An 18,918-nucleotide genomic window follows, 5' to 3' on the forward strand; every position below is an offset into this window, starting at 1 on the left:
ACGACTAAACGGCGGGCAGGGCAAAGAGGCCACCACAGAGCAGATGTGATCTTTTTTTTTTTGACCACGCCAAAAACTACCAATTTGAATTTTTCTGAGGGGAATTAGCTCAAATGGTAGAGCGCTTGCTTAGCATAGGAAGGGGTCCAATCTTCTCGCTCACTCGCAAGCGAACAAGCCGCAAAAACACGGAAAAATGCGACAAATTTCGCTTGCAGTAGTGTTCGCGGCTTTGTGACTGTGCATAATGTGGTATTTTAGTTGCATATTGCATGTCACTCTAAATGTCATTTTTTGCGTGCTGGATTCGAACACACGATCTGTGTAACACAATATCCAATCAGTGTCGGTTTTAGCGGAGCCAATCAGCTGCGCTCTTATTGAAATTTTACTGATGTAACACAGGCAATTATATTGATATTACTATTATTATGTGGATATTGTTCTTAAAAAGCATATTACGTTAATTAAAAATGAATGCAAATGTTTCAATTAAACATATGTATGCATGTTTATGTATATATAAGTATATTATATATATTTATTTATTAATATATAAATATATACTATACTATATATATATATATATATATATATATATATATATATATATATATATATATATATTAATATATGTTATATTTCTTTATGTAATAACTTTAAATGAATGCACACAAAAACAAGTAATATGCAAAATGGTTTATTAAAATGAATACAAATATTAAAATCGCAAAACAATTTAAAAAATATAAAAAACAAAATAAAAACATATCTTAATATATAAAATGTATAATATACAATAAATAAAAACAATACAATATATATTTATTTATTGTGCACATATATTAAAACAATATTATATATATATATATATATATATTTACTTATTATACACATTATATAAAAACAATACTCTATATATATATATTTAGTTTTATATACACAATATATTAAACAATAATATAAATACATAATAAAATGCAAGAGTGGGGGCACGTAATATATAAAATATAGTATTTAAGCAATGTATAAAATTTTATTTTTTTAAAGAAATATAAATATATTTTTACATAAAATGCACACAAATATTAAATAAGAACACACAAGACAAAATAAGAGTGGGCCTATAAGTGCCACTTTAAAATGCTAAATATTAACACACAAAAATTAAATAAAATGAGAGAGAGAGAGTACCCATGTAACATTTACAAAAATATATACAGCAATTTGTCCTTTATTCTGGAGCTGGAGTTTGTCCTTTATTTTGCTGGCGCTGTTCTGCCAACCAGTCCTCTAAGGACAAATCGGCTATGGCCAAACTCCTTAGTCTTTGGTTGCCCACATTTGCTGCAAACACTTTTCTTCTCCTGTTCCCGTCTGCGCCTGTTCCTCTGGGTGTAACGGGACACAGGAACAGCAGGCGCAGGTGGAGCAGGTGCAGGTGGAGGAACAGCAGGTGCAGGTGGAGCAGGTGCAGGTGGAGGAACAGCAGGTGCAGGTGGAGCAGGTGCAGGTGGAGGAACAGCAGGTGCAGGTGAAGCTGGGACTGCACTGGATGTTGGTGCAGCAAATGATGGAATCACCATTGACACACTCATGTCTGGGTTAAAAACAAGTGTGCCAAACAATGATCCAGGTCCTGAAATAGGCTGCACAACATCTGGTGCTGTGGGGGGTGGTGCAATGGGGCACACCGTGCTGGGGGTCGGTGGAAAGGAGCACACCGTGGTGGGGGCAGATACAATGAGGCGCACTGTGGTGGGGACCGGCGCAATAGGGCGCACTGTGGTGGAGGCTGGTATGATGGGGCACACTGTGGTGGAGGCTGGCGAGATGGGGCGCACTGTGGTGAAGGTCGGTGTGACGGGGCACACCATGGTAGGGGCTGGTGCAATGTGGCAGACTGTGGTGGGGGTTGGCGTGATTGGGCATACCGTCGTGGGGGCCGGTGGAAAGGAGCACACCGTGGTGACATCCGGCAGGAAGGAGCAAACTGTGGTGGTTGCAGAAGCAGACTTTTGACCAGGTCGAAGAAGAGGTGCCTGTCCTTCTTTATTTGGAGGAAAGACAAACTTGTGTTTGGGGCCTGATGTTGTCGGTGCCTCGTCCAATTTTCCCCTCGGCAAAGGAAGCTGCGTATCTGCCACAGCAATTGGATCAAGTGGAGTCAGTCCCTGAGTGAGTACACTCATTTCCTGATCCTTTTGCCTCCGTTGAAACCTGATAATAAATGATATGTATTATTCATTTATATTAATTTAGAAGTATTCAGGTAATCTAAAGAAAATAATGTGCTTTGCTTACCACTGAATGAGCGTCTTCTGATTTAGCTCAAAAAGCTGGATCACTGTTTCATCCATCAGCCTGCGACTGCCAAGCACCAGATCCCGGATGTGGTGGTAATCGGTCAGTATTTTAGACCACCTGTGCGTGCGAACACCAGCCTTCTTGGAAGTGGACTTGTGTACGGCACACAGCTTTGTACAAATGGCCTCAACCAAGCGGCTGGTGCTAGGCCACTGTGCTGGACCCTCAGGATGTCCAATCAGACAGCGCTTGACGCTCTCCACACCTGGAGTGACTCCGGAGCGCTTTGGTGCCTTAAAGCGCCCATGTGTCAGCTGAGGCTCATGTCGAGGCTGGTAGTTGATGCGCTGTTTATCAACATCCAGGAGAGCTGTCCACAGCTGGATGGCCTCTGTCACCTGCAGGTCAGTGAGGTAAGGAGCCTAACGAAGACCTACCAAATAAGCAGCCAGATCCTGCACCTTGTCCCACCCAGCAATGCCATCAGGTCCAATGACTACTCCCTGGTAAATACAGAATAAATTTAGTATATGTGGAATAAAAAAGACTAAATAAAATTAAGTTCTTAATATATCTTACCTGAGCCTCAACAGAGAGACTGTCTCCAGACTTGGATGGCTGTGACGGCACTGAGGGGGCTGGGCTAGGAAGCTGTCCTTCTCCACCAGCTGATGTGGACGGCTCAGCCAGTAATGCTGGGGACTGAGGCAGAGGCGAAGATGAGGGGCTGTTTCTGAGATCACGGCAGGGGTCATCCTCATACAGCACTGGAACTGTGATGTCCTCCATGATCTCCTCCTCAAACCCGTCATCTTGTAGATCCTCGTCATGTACTTCCTCCACCAGCCTGTCTTCCTCCTCTGGGTTCTGGAGCACCGGAGTCAGGGTTTTGCCGGTCTGGCTGTAAAGGTGCTCCATTCCCAGCAATTCACCTTAAAAAAATAAAACAATTAAAAAAACATATATTAAATAAAACTAATGATAAAATAAACATTTAGATTACCATTTTGTGTAGTACATTAAAAGCTTAATAAATAACTTCCATAACAACTAATTAATGGATTTCTTGCCTGTATATGCTCCAGGAGGGTGATAACGGTTATCCCAGGGCTTGCGTCCTGAGACATATCTTTTGGTGGACAATGAGCATTGTGTTTTTCCTCTCTCTCTCTCTCCCTGCAGGTAACTGTGTCCACCTTGTAGCAATCATTGGATCTTTCTAGAGAGGAGAGAGAGTATTTAACCTGAGCTGCACTTCAAACCAGTGTTGGTGGTGTCAAGTGCAGTGGCAGAGCTTTTCTCCAAATTCAGACCTGACTCATGAGGTGAACGGATCAATTCTTTTTCCGGCTCTAAATGCGTATGATTGTCCCATGATGAATGAGTGACTCAGACCCGATAGAGGACTCAAGAGATGAACGGATCAATTCCGACCACAACCCAAAGCTTGCCTACTTGTAAATTACTGACGTGGAGACTGCATAGCTCAGTCGGTAGAGCATCAGACTTTTAATCTGAGGGTCCAGGGTTCAAGTCCCTGTTCGGGCATGTGACGCTCATTTTGTGGAGCCACAGCTTTTGCCGTTGAGCTATCGCTTGATGAAAGTTTCATCTGGATGCACAATATGTGTACTAGGCATAAAGTAATGGCGGTACAGTCAGTCTTGTAGTCGTGGCTGAGTGGTTAAGGTGATGGATTAGAAATCCATTGGGGTATCCCTGCGCAGGTTTGAATCCTGCCGACTACGTCTTCCCTGTTTTTAAAATTTCAGCAGTCGTCAATTGTTTGCATTTCCATTGTTTCTTGGGAAAAGCGTTGTGCTGGTAGGAGGAGAAAAACAACAGAGTGTTCTCACTGAAGAGAAAGGGGCTTATCACAGGGAGGAACATACCACACATAGGTCACAAGGGCTGTTTCGTAGCTCGCCGTGATCGTATAGTGGTTAGTACTCTGCGTTGTGGCCGCAGCAACCCCGGTTCGAATGCGGGTCACGGCAGGCTTTTCAAGGTGACATTGGTGTCGCACTCTGTGTTGCCATCCGTTACCTCCAGCCTTCTTTTAGTGCAGGCTGTGCTAATGGCACGTCCTGAATGTTTACGTTTTCCTAAAGTGTGGAAGACTAAGGCATGGAAGGAATCTTTTCAATTGTTGAGTGTCCATTCATTGCCACAACAGCAGAAAGACATTCTGCAGTTATCATTGATCTATTTAATGTCTCCTACATGACATGAAGTCCAAACTATTGTGTTGTACTGATGTCTACACCTACAAAAACCATAAACCCAACCTCAAAGTAACCTGTCGTGTTTTAGCAACCTCCACACCAACCATAAGCTTAAAACCCCATCTCACGGTAAACTTTAGTGTACTGTAAAGGTCTGCGCCGACCACAACCCAAACCTTGCTTACTTTTAAATTACTGTTGTGGAGCCCGGATAGCTCAGTCGGTAGAGCATCAGACTTTTAATCTGAGGGTCCAGGGTTCAAGTCCCTGTTCGGGCGTGTGACTCTCATTTTGTGGAGCCACAGCTTTTGCCGTTGAGCTATCGCTTGATGAAAGTTTCATCCGGATGCACAATATGTGTACTAGGCATAAAGAAATGGCGGAACGGACAGTCTTGTAGTCGTGGCCGAGTGGTTAAGGCGATGGACTTGAATTCCATTGGGGTCTCCCTGCGCAGGTTCGAATCCTGCCGACTACGTCCTCCCCCTTTTTAAAATTGCAGCAGTCGTCAATTGTTTGCATTTCCATTGTTTCTTGGGAAAAGCGTTGTGCTGGTAGGAGGAGAAAAACAACAGAGTGTTCTCACTGAAGAGAAAGGGGCTTATCACAGGGAGGAACATACCACACATAAGTCTCAACGGCTGTTTCATAGCTCGCCGTGATCGTATAGTGGTTAGTACTCTGCGTTGTGGCCGCAGCAACCCCGGTTCGAATCCGGGTCACGGCAGGTTTTTCAAGGTGACATTGGTGTCGCACTCTGTGTTGCCATCCGTTATCTCCAGCCTTCTTTTAGTGCAGGCTGTGCTAATGGCACGTCCTGAATGTTTACGTTTCCTAAAGTGTGGAAGACTAGAGATATGATATAAGAGAAATAGGATCTTTGATGCCAGCATGCTGTGTAGATAAGTACTGATCAAGTCACGCTTCTAAGGCATGGAAGGAATCTTTTCAATTGTTGAGTGTCCATTCATTGCCACAACAGCAGAAAGACTATCTGCAGTTATCATTGATCTATTTAATGTCTCCTACATGACATGAAGTCCAAACTATTGTGTTGTACTGATGTCTACACCTACAAAAACCATAAACCCAACCTCAAAGTAACCTGTCGTGTTTTAGCAACATCCACACCAACCATAAGCTTAAAACCCCATCTCACGGTAAACTTTAGTGTACTGTAAAGGTCTGCGCCGACCACAACCCAAACCTTGCCTACTTGCAAATTACTGTTGTGGAGCCCGGATAGCTCAGTCGGTAGAGCATCAGACTTTTAATCTGAGGGTCCAGAGTTCAAGTCCCTGTTCGGGCGTGTGACACTCCTTTTGTGGAGCCACAGCTTTTGCCGTTGAGCTATCGCTTGATGAAATTTTCATCTGGATGCACAATATGTGTACTAGGCATAAAGAAATGGCAGTACAGGTAGTCTTGTAGTCGTGGCCGAGTGGTTAAGGCGATGGACTAGAAATCCATTGGGGTCTCCCCGCGCAGGTTCGAATCCTGCCGACTACGTCCTCCCCCTTTTTTAAATTGCAGCAGTCGTCAATTGTTTGCATTTCCATTGTTTCTTGGGAAAAGCGTTGTGCTGGTAGGAGGAGAAAAACAACAGAGTGTTCTCACTGAAGAGAAAGGGGCTTATCACAGGGAGGAACATACTACACATAGGTCACAACGGCTGTTTCATAGCTCGCCGTGATCGTATAGTGGTTAGTACTCTGCGTTGTGGCCGCAGCAACCCCGGTTCGAATTCTGTGTAGCAACAAGTAAGCTTTACTTGTATCCATACACTTTTTTTCCTAAGTAAACTTTCTTTAAAATTAATAAATAAATAAATGAACAAATGCTTTAAACGTTTTAAAACCTATAATAAACAAAATATATGCACAACAATCTGTCTAGGTCGATGTCCTCAGCAGTAATGGAGCACGTTTAAACAAATGTTATTGTAAGTAAATATTTAAACCATTATGATAAATAGAGTTAAAAAGACCTTTTTGAATGAAAAGTTTTATTGAGATGGATTGTTGGTGATTGTAGATTGAAAATTTAGATTTTGGAATTTAAGGCACCGCAGAAACCCTGTTTAAAAGCAATAGCCCCGGTAATTAGCTATTATAATGATGTAATTCTAACTCAGATACTATCTGTGAGAACTAGTAACAACTACTAGAAACAAGTTTAAACCCATAAAGAAGTTGATGAAAAAATTGTGATCAACGTGAAATATGCAAATGAAAAGTAAAAGTCAACACTATCACCGTAATAGCAGATATCTTCTATGAGAATACTGTAGGTCAAATATCGTCAGCTCATTTGAACTTTAATTTATTGTTTTTGTTTAGTTTATATAGCGCCAGTGCTCAAGGACGCTTTATTAACAGCAGGAGAACAAGAAAAACAATAACCTTAAAAAGGAAGAGAAAATGGGAGACTAATAATACATTAAAAGAATGACAAAAGACACGAGAACAAGTGACAAAAGAAACTCATTCCTGTCTTTCAATGACTGCTTTTGTGCGTTTAGGAGAACTAGGCAGCACACTCAGGGCTGCAAGATGGATTTAATTTAGTAGCCTATTCTTAATATTAAAATATAACAGTATGAAAACCAACCTGTTTGTTCCTGCAGATCTTCCTGTTTGACTGTGAATGTCTCTTCAATCTTCACATCTTCACTCTCCTCTTTAATAAACGCCATCTTTGTAACAGTGTGGAGATCAGTCGCTTCAGCAGGGTTTTTTTTTCTCTGTGTTTGGACACTTAATCCAGTTCAAAATGAACAAAACAATGAACAGAAACAAAATAATTTCTCTTCAACACTTGCTTCAATGGTTTCTTTATTTGAGAGTAATTAACAAAAAGAAATCAGGTGAAACATTTAATTAAAACACTTATTATACACTTTTCTGTTGTTTAATTCAGACAACAGCCTTCAGTTACTGAGAATAAAATAGTACTACTAAAATACTAAAATAGTTATATAAAGGGTTAAAATAATATTTCCAACAGCAGGAACATAATATAGCATCGTATAAAAAACTTAAAACTTTAGAACTTTAACTTTAAATCAGTTTATATCTGTAAACGTTTTAAAACAAACCTTTCTCCAGTTAAATCACAGCGACGAAGCAGCGCTGCCTGATGACGTCACACGCCACGGCAAAATAAAAGTCTTTTTTGTTTAACTTTTTTGCCACTATCTGTTGCAGTCATGACTTATTGATACATTTCTCCCATGGTTTTCACTTTACACTTTGTCTGCTCTCTCTCTCACAAACCTTAAATCTAAACATTTTCTTAACTTTTTTTAATCCACTTTATAATGACTTGTATGTCTACAACACTTTCTATTAATATTTGAGTCCAAATCTCATCCTCATAATTATGACCTCTTCTATTTCTACAACTTCATAGGCCTATATAGGGTTTCTTTTTTCACATGAATTGTTGTCTCTTATTATCCACGTTTCCTGCCATTCTTTAGCAATATCTGTAGTAATATTTAATTTACCTTTACTTACATAAGCATTAAAGGGGTAGTTCACATAAAAATTACAATTCTGTCATTTACTCATCCTCTACTAATTTCAAAACTGTTTCTGCTGAATGCAAATAAAGAGAATACAGGGGCAAAAAAAACAGCCACTGTATGGTTCAACAGTTCCTGTGGACTTGGGGGAAACCAGAGCACCTGGAGGAAACTCATGCGAACATGGGGAGAACACACAAACAAAAATGTCAACTGACCCAGCTGAGGCTCAAACCAACAACCTTCTTACTGTGAGGCGATCAGTGCTATCTACTGCACCACTGTGATGCCTCACATGTATAATTATTTGAGGTATTAAACTGGTATTGGATAAGAACTTCGCTTACAAATAGTTGTTATTTTTAAAATGTGTGAAAAAGCACCATTCAGATGTAGCGACTGTATTGATCTGGGCAATCAAGCATGTATTGTTATAGACACTATGCTTATTTGTCTTAAGAGATGTTAGGCAGGTCCTGTTCATGTAATATGTTCATGTAATAGTCTATCAAGTTGGTATTGGCATGAACAGCTATACCTGTCAACGGGTTTCTTATATGTTAAACGGTCCTATTCAGTTAATAATCAGGCAGCTATTAATAAAGATGACCGCACACAATGATGATCCATTTATTTAAATGACTATGTGACGCAGATATTTAAAATTCATTGTTGCAAACAAGTTACAGGAGTAAGTGCAGTTGTTGTTTTATGTGATGTTCACCACTGTAATTACACCATAGTGAAAAAAGAAGTCTGAGAAATGCTGTAGTTGGTGTAGGTGGAGCAGGTTAATCACGTTAAAAGTTATGCATTGTGTAGATATGAAAGTGAACTCTTGTCGTTGAATTATTCTGTATAAACTGCCTATACAATAAATTTACTAGTGATGTAATTATTTTCTAATTATAAATATTTAGATGCATCACAGTATGCGATAGCTTTACTGTGTTAAAAGGAAAAAGTTTTGTCAGAGTATCTTATATATGCTTCTGTGAATGTCTATGCATATTTGTGTGCACAAACACAAGTAATAAATAGAGAGAAAAACATCTTTAATACATACCAGGTGAATAAGAGGCTTTCGGGAAAGCTGAGCTGCTTACACATGTTCTGTTCAACTAAAAAAAAGGAAAGAAAACAAAATTGGCACAGAAACAAGTTACATTTTGATAGTTACAATTTATAAACATAAAGTGTTTACAGTCTTCCAGAAGCCAGTCATGAGCAGCATGTGCTTTAAGATAAATAAAGGAGTCTAAACTCACATAAAGAACAAGTTCAGTAATAAATAAATGACTAAAACTCTGCTAATAGTTAGCTCATGTCAATATATTGACTGACCTTTACACAAACAAAACCTCAATGTGAAGTTTATAAATTGTTCCTTTCAACGAATGATAATATATCACAGTATAATAGTATACATCTTCTATAACTATTATATAAGTGAATGTAGTTGTGTGTATTGAGACATCGGTATGGATTGAGTTTTCAATGCTCATTTGCATCTTTACACAAAGACTTCAGCCAAGAGACTCTGAGAAACTTCTACAAAAACAACACATAACTCTTGCACTACCTTTTAACCAGGCTTGGGAAAAAAAAATTATAATGTGTTTCAAATCAAAATACCTCAACATAGGTGTATCAACATTAACTACAAAATGCAGCAGCCACAATAAAAAAAAAGCTTCAATTAATAGTCCTATAAAACAACAGCAACAAAACAAATGAAGATGGCTAAAGTCAACTTATTTTCCCAATACAACATTATTTCTCTGTAAAAACTGGTTTGTAAAGCAACTGAACCTCTCATCATCCACAGTAATGTGTCTCCCAGACCCAGACGTCGGCTCTGCATCAGTTAACCACCAGAGGCCGACAAAGCAATTCATAAGCACTTTATCTCTCGTTCCCATAAAAAGAATCCGGCAACAAATTTGGTTTAGAATAAGTCTTCGCATGCATAATAAATTAAACAAACGCAACATACATGTTTATTGCGTCGGTCGGTCCAGCTTTAAATATCCTTCATTAATGCATTAAAACTGACCCAAATGCATACAATATATGATTTCAATTCATTATAATATAATTTTATTTTTAATAATGAAAACTTTTTTTCCCTCGGTGTAAACTGCTGTTTGCTTTTTTTATTGTGGCTTTTTCTAAAACATTTTTTCCCAGTGCAAGTTAAAATCAAGTTCTGTATTTCGGCTGTTTAAGGTCTCCCTTTGCATTGAACTTTGAACTTTTTACATTCAGAGATGTTGTTTATGTTCACACAGCTACATTACACATCAACTAAAGTTTAAAATATGATATTGCAGTGGACCACCCATTTAACTATAAAATGCAGCAGCCAAAATAAAAAAGCTTCCATCAAAAGTCAACTTATTTTCCCAATACATCTTTATTTCTCTTTAAAGCTATGGTTTGTATAGCTGCTAAACTTCCCATCGTCTGCAGTAATGTGTTTTGAGTCTTCACTGTTGCCCACTGCTCATTTGCATCTTTATACCAGCATTAATGGGGGCCAATTGAGTATTAACCAATCACATGCCAGATCAAGTAGGTCAGCAGGGTTGTATCTATATATTCTGCGTTCTTAACAGAAACTTCATTGGCTTATTTAGCTATAAGAGAACAACTTTGGAGGACAAACTACGATTGTTGATTCCTACATTGAGATTATTACCAACAACAACATACAAAAAAAACCCCGACTGAGGCCATTTCTCATCCCACTTCTTCATTGAAGACTGGAAAGGTGAGTTGCACATTCTGAATTTACACTCAAATAATATCTGATTGCTGACATTATAAAATGTAAAATCTAAACATGTGCATGCATTGTTCAACAGTGTATTAAGTTTTTCAGTCATTTTTAAAAGCTTTTTTACAACTATTTAGTTATGTGTTTGTTTGTTTGGTTATAAATATTGATTTTATCCTGACAAATGGACTGTAGGCCAAATAAGTTTCAACCTATTACGTATATAAATTAATATAAAAATTTGATGTTTCCCCATTCATTACAAATACAAAACAAAAAGCAGATAAATTATAAAGTGGAAAATGAGGGAGAAATGTATCGATAAGTCATGAATCATAATTAAGAGTGAGTAGGGGGAAAAAGCTAAACAAAAAAAGACTTTTATTGTGGCATGGTGGTGTGACGTCATAAGGCTGCGCCGCTCCCACACTGTGATTCAACTGGAGAAAGGTTTGTTTTAAAGCTTGTACACAGATGTAAACCAACTGATTAAAATTTCAGTGTGTTCATTTAATGTTAGATGTACCTGCTGTTGACAATATTATTTTAACCCTTTATACAAAGAACTACTATTTTACTCACTGTAAGGTCTATTGTTTGAATAAGATAGGATAAACTTTATTTGTCCCGAGAGGAAATTCTTGTCTTGTGCAAATAAGTGCTACAACGTTGCTGTAAGCAGACAATAAAATAAATCAAACAAACTAAACAATTAAGAACATACCTAAAAAAAGATTGAATAAAGCAACAGTAAAGTGTGTGTGATAAGTGTTTTAGTGAAGGTTTAATTTATTAAATAGCATATTGTCACTCTATTCCAAGTATACATCAATAAAATTTCTAGAGTCCTAGTTTACATCGGCTGGTTTGTGGCTTTTGTTGCTTGCTCAGACTTACATAATTTTTGTTTGTTAATGACTCATATAAAAAAAAACTGTTGAAGCAAGTGTTGAAATTATCTTGTTTTTGTTCAGTGTTTTATTTATTTTAAACAGGACATTTTTTTATTGTTTTGTTCATTTTAAACAGGATAAAGTGTCCAAACGCAGAGAAAAACTCCTGCTGAAGCGACTGATCTCCACACTGTTATAAAGATGGCGTTTATTAAAGAGGAGAGTGAAGATGTGAAGATTGAAGAAACATTCACAGTCAAACAGGAAGATCTGCAGGAACAAACAGGTTGGTTTTCATACTGATATATTTTAATATTAAGAATAGGCTACTAAATTAAATCCATCTTGCAGCCCTGAGTGTGCTGCCTAGTTCTCCTAAATGCACATAAGCACTCATTTAAAGACAGGAATGAGTTTCTTTCGTCACTTGTTCTCGTGTCTTTTGTCATTATTTCAAGTATTATTAGTCTCCCATTTTCTCTTCCTTCTTATGGTTATTGCTTTTTCTTGTTCTACTACTGTTTTAAAGCTTCATTGAACACTTGTACTATATAAAATAAACAAAAAAACATAAATTAAAAGCGTTTAACTGAGCTGACGATATTTGACCTTCAGTATTCTCACAGTGTTGCAGTGATAGTGTTAGCTTAGTACTTTCCACTTGCATATGTCCCATTGATCCCAATTCCCCCTTTTTAATTAACCTCATGGGATTAAACTTGTTTCTAGTTGTTACTAGTTCTCACAGATAGTATCTGAATTAGAATTACATCATTATCATAATAACTAACTACCAGGGCTATTGTGTTTAAACAGGGTTTCCACGGAGTCTTAAAATGTCTTAAATTCCAAAATCAAATTTTTAGGCCTTAAAAGTCTTAAATTTACTAAAATTGTGTTGTAGGTTTTTAATCTTTTTTAAACAAGTGTTCATTTTCCTTTGTTCATATTGTGTTAACCAGTCTGGCCAAAACCTATACAATCACCAACAATCCATCTCAATAAAACTTTAAACTTTTTTTATTCAAAAAGGTCATTTTAACTCTATTTATCATAATGGATTAAGTATTTTCCTTACAATATCATTTGTTTAAACGTGCTCCATGTATTTACTGCTGAGGACATCGACCTGGACAGATTGTTGTGCATAGATTTAATTTGTTATAGTTTTTAAAACATTTGTAAAAAAATTTTATTTTAAAGAAAGTTTATTTTGGAAAAATGTGTGTGGATACAAGTAGAGCTTGCTTTTTTACACATTTAAAATCTTTTACTAAGAAATATTCAAAATAATAATATAATATTTTTTTTATTATAATATTTTTTTGATAGGACAAATACAAAATCTGGGCCATTTGAAAAATTCTTTAGTCTTTTATGAGTCTAAAATTTCATTCATAATGGTCATAAAAGTCTTAAATTTAACTTGGTGAAACCTGCAGAGACCCTGGTTTAAGGTATGTCAGAAAACATGGATGCCCCAATTTTAAACATGCTGAATGAAATTGACACTAAAATAATTAATCATTATAAAACATTGTACAGTATTCTGAACTATATGATGTGATGGGACGACGTGAGACAAAACAAACAAATAATAGTGGAACAATAATGTTTAGCAATACCAGTGGTGGATTTAGGCATGGGCAATGTGGGCGATCGCTCAGGGTGGGATTTTCCTGGGGGAGGCAAAAAAAAATGTCCCCTAGTGAAAGCATTTAGATACAATTACTTTATGCAAATGTATTCATTAAGAGTGGCAATCTCAAAATAAAGACATTAGGGGCCATTTACATTTGGCATTTTTTGCACGTGCGAGTTTGTTATTCTCAATGTGCAACTGAAACATCGCTTGTGAAAGCAAACTGATGCATGCGTACAGAAAACCAGCAACTCACACATGCTCCTGTGTGAATCCCGGTTGTTTGCATGCACGCCGAAAAAATAAGCGTCGCTCATGCGCCATGAAACTGAATTAACAGCCTTTTGTGCAGAAGTGTCAGCACACAGCGAGTTTTGCATAGTTTATGTAAAGTGTATGTAATTTAACGATGGTGTTACTTTCACTAAGCATGGCTATAAAGCAGAAAGGAGGGATAAAGAGTCAGGGAGGTACACTGTAAAAAATTGCTGTTAAAAAACGGTCAGATTCTACGGTAAAATAATGTTTTTTCACTAAAACAGTAATATTCTGTTAAAAACAGTGCTTTCTGGGTAACATTTTTGTTTTCGAGAAAGTAACCAACTGCAGAAAACTGTGAGCTAACAGAGTTCAGATTCGATGTTTTGAAGTCTGTGTTTGAAATCACACTTTGTGCCCTTGTTCACTATTCCATACACTAGTTAACTAATATGGTTCACCTGACAGTTTTAATAAACACTAATGAGTGAATTCAGACACTGATGAACACCTGCTGTTAATAATTACAATTACTGAAGAAAAGAAACACAAACAGTGACTTGAGTTACAACATTAAATAAAATCAAATAAAATAAAACACCTTCAGTCTCAGCAGAGGATCATTAAACAACTCCACAAACAACAGCAGACACACACTTATTACTGACTGATTTGACTTCCATACTATTCTCATTGAGATCCAACAGGAATTAAGGTGTTTTTTGTGTCACCGTAATGGGGCTGGTTTAGTTGGGCTCTTCACCTTTAAACTTATTAAATCAGACTCTCCAATTACTATAATAAAGAGTTAACAAAGTGCTTGTACTATAGCGATAAAGTTGGGAAGTCAATAAATAGAGAAATCTATTTGTCTGAAATTAGTTCTGATAAATGTTTTGGTATAAATCTGGAAGAAGGGCCACATGCAATAGATTTTATGCTTAATTGCAGGTATTAATTTAATTAATGAGAAGTGGAATCAGAAAAGATACCTCCATAAATACTTAACAGTTAAGAAATAACATACAAAAACAGTTCAGTTATGACAAATACACACTCAGACCTCATGAATCTGACCTTGTATCTCAACAATGGTAACAATTCAAATGTTTCATGCTGCAATGCATGCTGGGAGTGGCACGGTACAAATATCCCAGCATGCATTGCGGTGTAAATAAATGTATGATGGTCTCACAGTTTTCTTTATTTGTTTTTGATTCTGCTGTTGTTTATGTTTAGACTTTCAGTTGCCTGTTTGTGAGTTAAACTGGTAATTTTGTTAGTTGTCACCATTATTGAGGTTCATATGCTGATTATTGATGCCTCTCTGAGTGCAATTTACACCATAGAGCAGTGTTATTGTCCAAGATATTCTTAAAAACTTCCAGAAATCATTGCCATATAAAGACATATAATGTAAAACAAAAGATTTAACATTGAATAGCAGCAGTAAATTTTATTATACTGAATTAGAACAGACTCTGCCATTTAATAGCAACATGAACATCACCAGATCTTATTTAGGTTTTTGGCTGACTTGCCACAACAAAGAAGGTTTTTAAACAAAGTTCTTAACAATTGCAGCAGCCAAGATATACAAATGTTAAAAGTGACAGGGCTAAGAGCCCAACTAAAGCAAACTCTGTTCTCCATGATGGTGACGTAAAACTTTCACTTTTTTTTCTCAAGAAGAACTTTAGTAGATGTTATACAAAAATACATGTATTAAGTAATAAGTGTAGCTGGTGATGATGTTGGTAGAGTTGTTTAATCATCCGCTGATCATTTAAATTATTTAATCATTTGTTGTTCTTCAGGTTATTTCATTATAAAGCTGTGACTAAAGTTTTGTATGTTCTGTTCTTGTTTTTTTCCTTCAGTATTTCTTCATTTATTCATTGTTAATCCTCAATTATCATTTAATTAGTCAGTTAATTAATGAATTTACTTCAGCTTTGCTCCATGTTTCTTGAACACTCAGTAGTGTGGACACTTCAATAAAAACTGAAGTATATGCTCTGGGGTTTAAAGGGTTAAAGGTGTGAGAGGTAAAAACACAGTGTAAAAATGTATTTTAACAGTAATATACTGTCAATTTAAACTACGGAAGTAGACTGTAAAAAAACAGTAGATTGCTGGCAACCACAGCTGCCAGTAGATTACCGTTAAAACAAGGAAAAAAACAGTATTTTACTGTAAAACCTGAAGCTAATTTCTTCTGTGTGTCACCGTTGTGGAGGAGAGTAGAGCCAGTGTATGAGTTAAAGATGAACAATGAGCTGCTGATGTTATTCTGCATGTTTCTTTATTTAAAGACAGCGGCTGTTTAGTTGCTGATGCAGTCAGAATCTCTCTGGTGATTCCAGATTTACATGTATGTGTGCTGTTGTGAAAAATAAGACATTAGAGTTAAACCGAACTTTTCTAATTAACTAAAATAAGTTATCATTATGATTATGCTTCTAAGCATATATAGCACATTACTTCATAAACTCATTCAGCTGTTGGCCAATTTGAGGCAGTTGCTTTCAGTGAGCAAAATGAGTTCACTTGAGTATTGTGTAAATCAATGTAGTCCATGTATTTTTACATCAACATACTGTAAAATAACAGTACATTGCTGGCAACTGCAGCTGCCAGTATTTTACTGTTTTTTAACGGGACAATTTTTAACAGTGTAAGACAGGTCTAAAGGTCTAAGACAAAAGATAATTTGGTAACACTTTACAATAATAACTACACACTATAAACCATTTATTATGCATTAGCAAATACTGAATTCATTATTTGTTTAGCATTATCTGTTTAGCATTAACTCTAAATTAATAAGTGTTATTAAACAGTTTTTAACTGCAGCTACATATGCTGTATTCCAGACTTACAACGACATTTATAATTTGCTTAATAATTATACTTTCATACTTTGTTAAGGATTAATTTCCTATTACTAAATTAAGTATGGGGATTGAAGTGCAATGTTCATGATAAGTGGGGGCGGAGGGGGCCAGAATCACGGTGGCAGCAGGTCAGATGACTGTCAGGCCAAGGGGAAATGTCCCTATGTCTCCCTATGGCCAGTTCGCCCTCGAGTTTTACTGTTTTCTATTGTTTATTATTCCTGGTCATTTCTCCAATAATTGTAAGTTCTAAAACAATAGCATAAAAGATCAGGGGCCTCATGTACGAAGACTTGCGTGGAAATCTTACTAAAACATTGCGTACGCACAAAGCTGTAAATGTGCGTACGCAGAAAAAAATTCAGATGTATGAAACACTGCGTACGCCAAATCTCACGCATATTCTTTTGTACATCTGAATGAACGTGAAACTGAGCGCAACATGCACGAGCACAAAACCCCTCCCTGCCTCCTCCCCCGTATGAATATGCTAATGACTATGCTAATGTCAAAACCCAACGAAAAAGCAATGGCAAAAGCAAGCAAAAAGAGAAACTTTGAACAGAATGTGAAATGGAGGTGCTGCTTTCGGAGGTAGACCGGAGAAAAGCGGTGTTATTTGCAAGTTTGTTCTCCGGAATTAACAACAAAAGAAAAAAAATAGAGTGGGAGAGTTTAGCTGATACGGTTAACACAGTTGGGTCTGAACATTGCACTGAGTGCATTTAAAAAAGAAATAGTGTGGTTTATATCTGTAAAATGTTGCAGTACCCTTTGCAGTCTCAGTGGCGCACCTCATAAGAAGCATATGATCATGTACTGACACGTTCGAGCATAAACTCGGCTCGAATCCAGCGTCTGATGAATTCATTCTTCTTTTTTTTCCCCGCTACATATCAGATTTTGCCCACTATTTATCACGAGAAAGACAAGTAGGAATCATCAATAAGTTTGTGCATCATATTTTATTTGCACATTTATTGAATGGAAATGTTTCTGATTCACGCATGCAAATTTATCTTCACATAGTGTCTTTATAGCAATGTGCGTGCAGTAGATAGCTCAGATTACATTGGGAAAACAGGCGACCGCTGCAAATTGTGCTTTAATGTTTAGCTGGTCAACTGTATGGTTTGGAAATCTTACATACCTACTATATGAACCCGTCTCATACAGACGCCATTGCAAGGATCAGACACTTTGTAGAGAATAATTTAACACAACTGCCTCTAGGAGTCGCCAATGGAAATGAAACAGACACGCACAAAAAATGTGCGTACGCCTGCCAGAAAGCTGCCGTGAACCTGCGCAAATTCCCACGTTCAGTTCATTGTTAGTAAATCCAAACGTGAGCGATTCTGAGCGTGAAACCTGGCGTACGCAAAGTTTTTGTGCGTACGCAGCGTTGATACATGAGGCCCCAGGTCACTGCTATGATATGATTTACAATTTATGTATGTCACTGTTTGTCATTGTGCTCTGTTTATTCTGAGAGCTGAGGCTGAGTATTCGAGAGCTTTTAACTCTTGAAATTATTAACTCCGCGTCATTCTAACACTGGATAAACAGAATCCTGTGTTATCTGTAATCTCCTTTCACACTGTTCATGCTATACCTGATGTTCATTAACAGACGTTTCACAATCACAAGCCCCAGGTTAACATTGTAATTTGTATATTTATGTTGTCAATGTCCATGACTAGACAAACAGCAGGTCACCTTTTTAGATGGCATTTCTTGTCGGGTTAACAATATCTGCAAATTAGGAGAAATACTAGCCTTTTAGAAAGAAGCTATTAATATACCAATACCTAAACCAGGAAAAGATCATTAAACTATTTATCGTCCAATAGCACTTACCAGTTGCCTTTGCAAAACAATGGAATGAATGATTAATGATCGATTGGTGTGGATTTAAAAAAAACCCAGAAGATTAATAAATATCAGTGTGGGTTTAGAAGAGGGAAAAGTACTCTTTGCCATCTTATACGATTAGAATCTTTTGTACGAGATGGTTTTATTAAAAAAAAGAACACATGCAAGCAGTTTTTTTTTTTTTTAAATCCGGAAAAGGCCTTTGACACTACCAGGAGGTATGGTATTTTAAAAGATTTACACGAGATGGGTGTTTGAGGAAATTTGCCTAATTTTATTGCAAATTTATTTTATTCAAGAGAGTTTTTCGTGTGCGTATGAAAACTATATTATCTGAATATATGAGCATATATAGCATATATGAGAATCAGGAGTGCCCCAAGAAAGTATACTATCAGTAACACTATTTAGTATTAAAATTAATAATATTGTAAATGTTAATGGGAATAATATATTTTGTAGTTTATATGTAGATGATTTATGTATTTGTTATAAAGGGAAAAATATGTGTACAAT

At 36.9% G+C, this 18,918-nt stretch overlaps 2 protein-coding genes and 6 non-coding genes across 11 annotated transcripts in view; 7 read left to right on the forward strand and 1 right to left on the reverse strand.

Moving 5' to 3' along the window:
* Positions 1–1,013: 1,013 nt before the first annotated feature.
* Positions 1,014–2,585, reverse strand: LOC110439463 (uncharacterized). The gene is made up of 2 exons (XM_021475504.2): positions 2,305–2,585; positions 1,014–2,220 (listed from the first exon to the last, which is right to left on the reverse strand). Exons 1-2 carry the CDS (start codon positions 2,358–2,360, stop codon positions 1,260–1,262), a joined length of 1,017 nt encoding a protein of 338 aa, XP_021331179.1. The 5' UTR covers positions 2,361–2,585; the 3' UTR covers positions 1,014–1,259.
* Positions 2,586–3,973: 1,388 nt separating this feature from the next.
* trnas-aga (transfer RNA serine (anticodon AGA)) lies at positions 3,974–4,055 on the forward strand. The gene has a single exon. It is a non-coding gene; the product is annotated as a tRNA-Ser (tRNA).
* Positions 4,056–4,737: 682 nt separating this feature from the next.
* Positions 4,738–4,810, forward strand: trnak-uuu (transfer RNA lysine (anticodon UUU)). Its single transcript has one exon. It is a non-coding gene; the product is annotated as a tRNA-Lys (tRNA).
* Positions 4,811–4,928: 118 nt separating this feature from the next.
* Positions 4,929–5,010, forward strand: trnas-uga (transfer RNA serine (anticodon UGA)). The gene has a single exon. It is a non-coding gene; the product is annotated as a tRNA-Ser (tRNA).
* Positions 5,011–5,187: 177 nt separating this feature from the next.
* On the forward strand, positions 5,188–5,259 carry trnah-gug (transfer RNA histidin (anticodon GUG)). The gene has a single exon. It is a non-coding gene; the product is annotated as a tRNA-His (tRNA).
* A 509-nt stretch (positions 5,260–5,768) lies between these two features.
* On the forward strand, positions 5,769–5,841 carry trnak-uuu (transfer RNA lysine (anticodon UUU)). Its single transcript has one exon. It is a non-coding gene; the product is annotated as a tRNA-Lys (tRNA).
* Positions 5,842–5,959: 118 nt separating this feature from the next.
* trnas-aga (transfer RNA serine (anticodon AGA)) lies at positions 5,960–6,041 on the forward strand. Its single transcript has one exon. It is a non-coding gene; the product is annotated as a tRNA-Ser (tRNA).
* A 4,642-nt stretch (positions 6,042–10,683) lies between these two features.
* The window catches only part of LOC103910528 (uncharacterized), a 173,202-nt gene continuing 164,967 nt past the window's right edge, over positions 10,684–18,918 (forward strand). For 2 of the 4 annotated variants that reach the window (XM_073947669.1, XM_068219944.2), the window contains exons 1-2: positions 11,234–11,287; positions 11,867–12,016. In XM_073947669.1, coding sequence (XP_073803770.1) covers positions 11,932–12,016 — 85 coding nt within the window. In that variant the 5' untranslated portion in view covers positions 11,234–11,287; positions 11,867–11,931. Of the gene's footprint in view, positions 10,832–11,233; positions 11,288–11,864; positions 12,090–18,918 lie in introns of those variants that run through there. The other 2 variants (XM_073947672.1, XM_073947671.1) reach the window with 2 other exon arrangements.

The sequence above is a fragment of the Danio rerio genome, chromosome 4 (assembly GCF_049306965.1).
Source record: "Danio rerio strain Tuebingen ecotype United States chromosome 4, GRCz12tu, whole genome shotgun sequence".
In the NCBI taxonomy this organism is placed as follows: Eukaryota; Metazoa; Chordata; class Actinopteri; order Cypriniformes; family Danionidae; genus Danio; species Danio rerio.

Excerpts from the sequence above, each read along its gene's own strand:
- LOC110439463 (XM_021475504.2), bottom strand. The coding sequence starts at position 2,360 with ATGGATGAAACAGTGATCCAGCTTTTTGAGCTAAATCAGAAGACGCTC. Across the intron at positions 2,221-2,304 it reads CAGAAGACGCTCATTCAGTG|GTTTCAACGGAGGCAAAAGG; the intron begins GTAAGCAAAGCA and ends ATTTATTATCAG.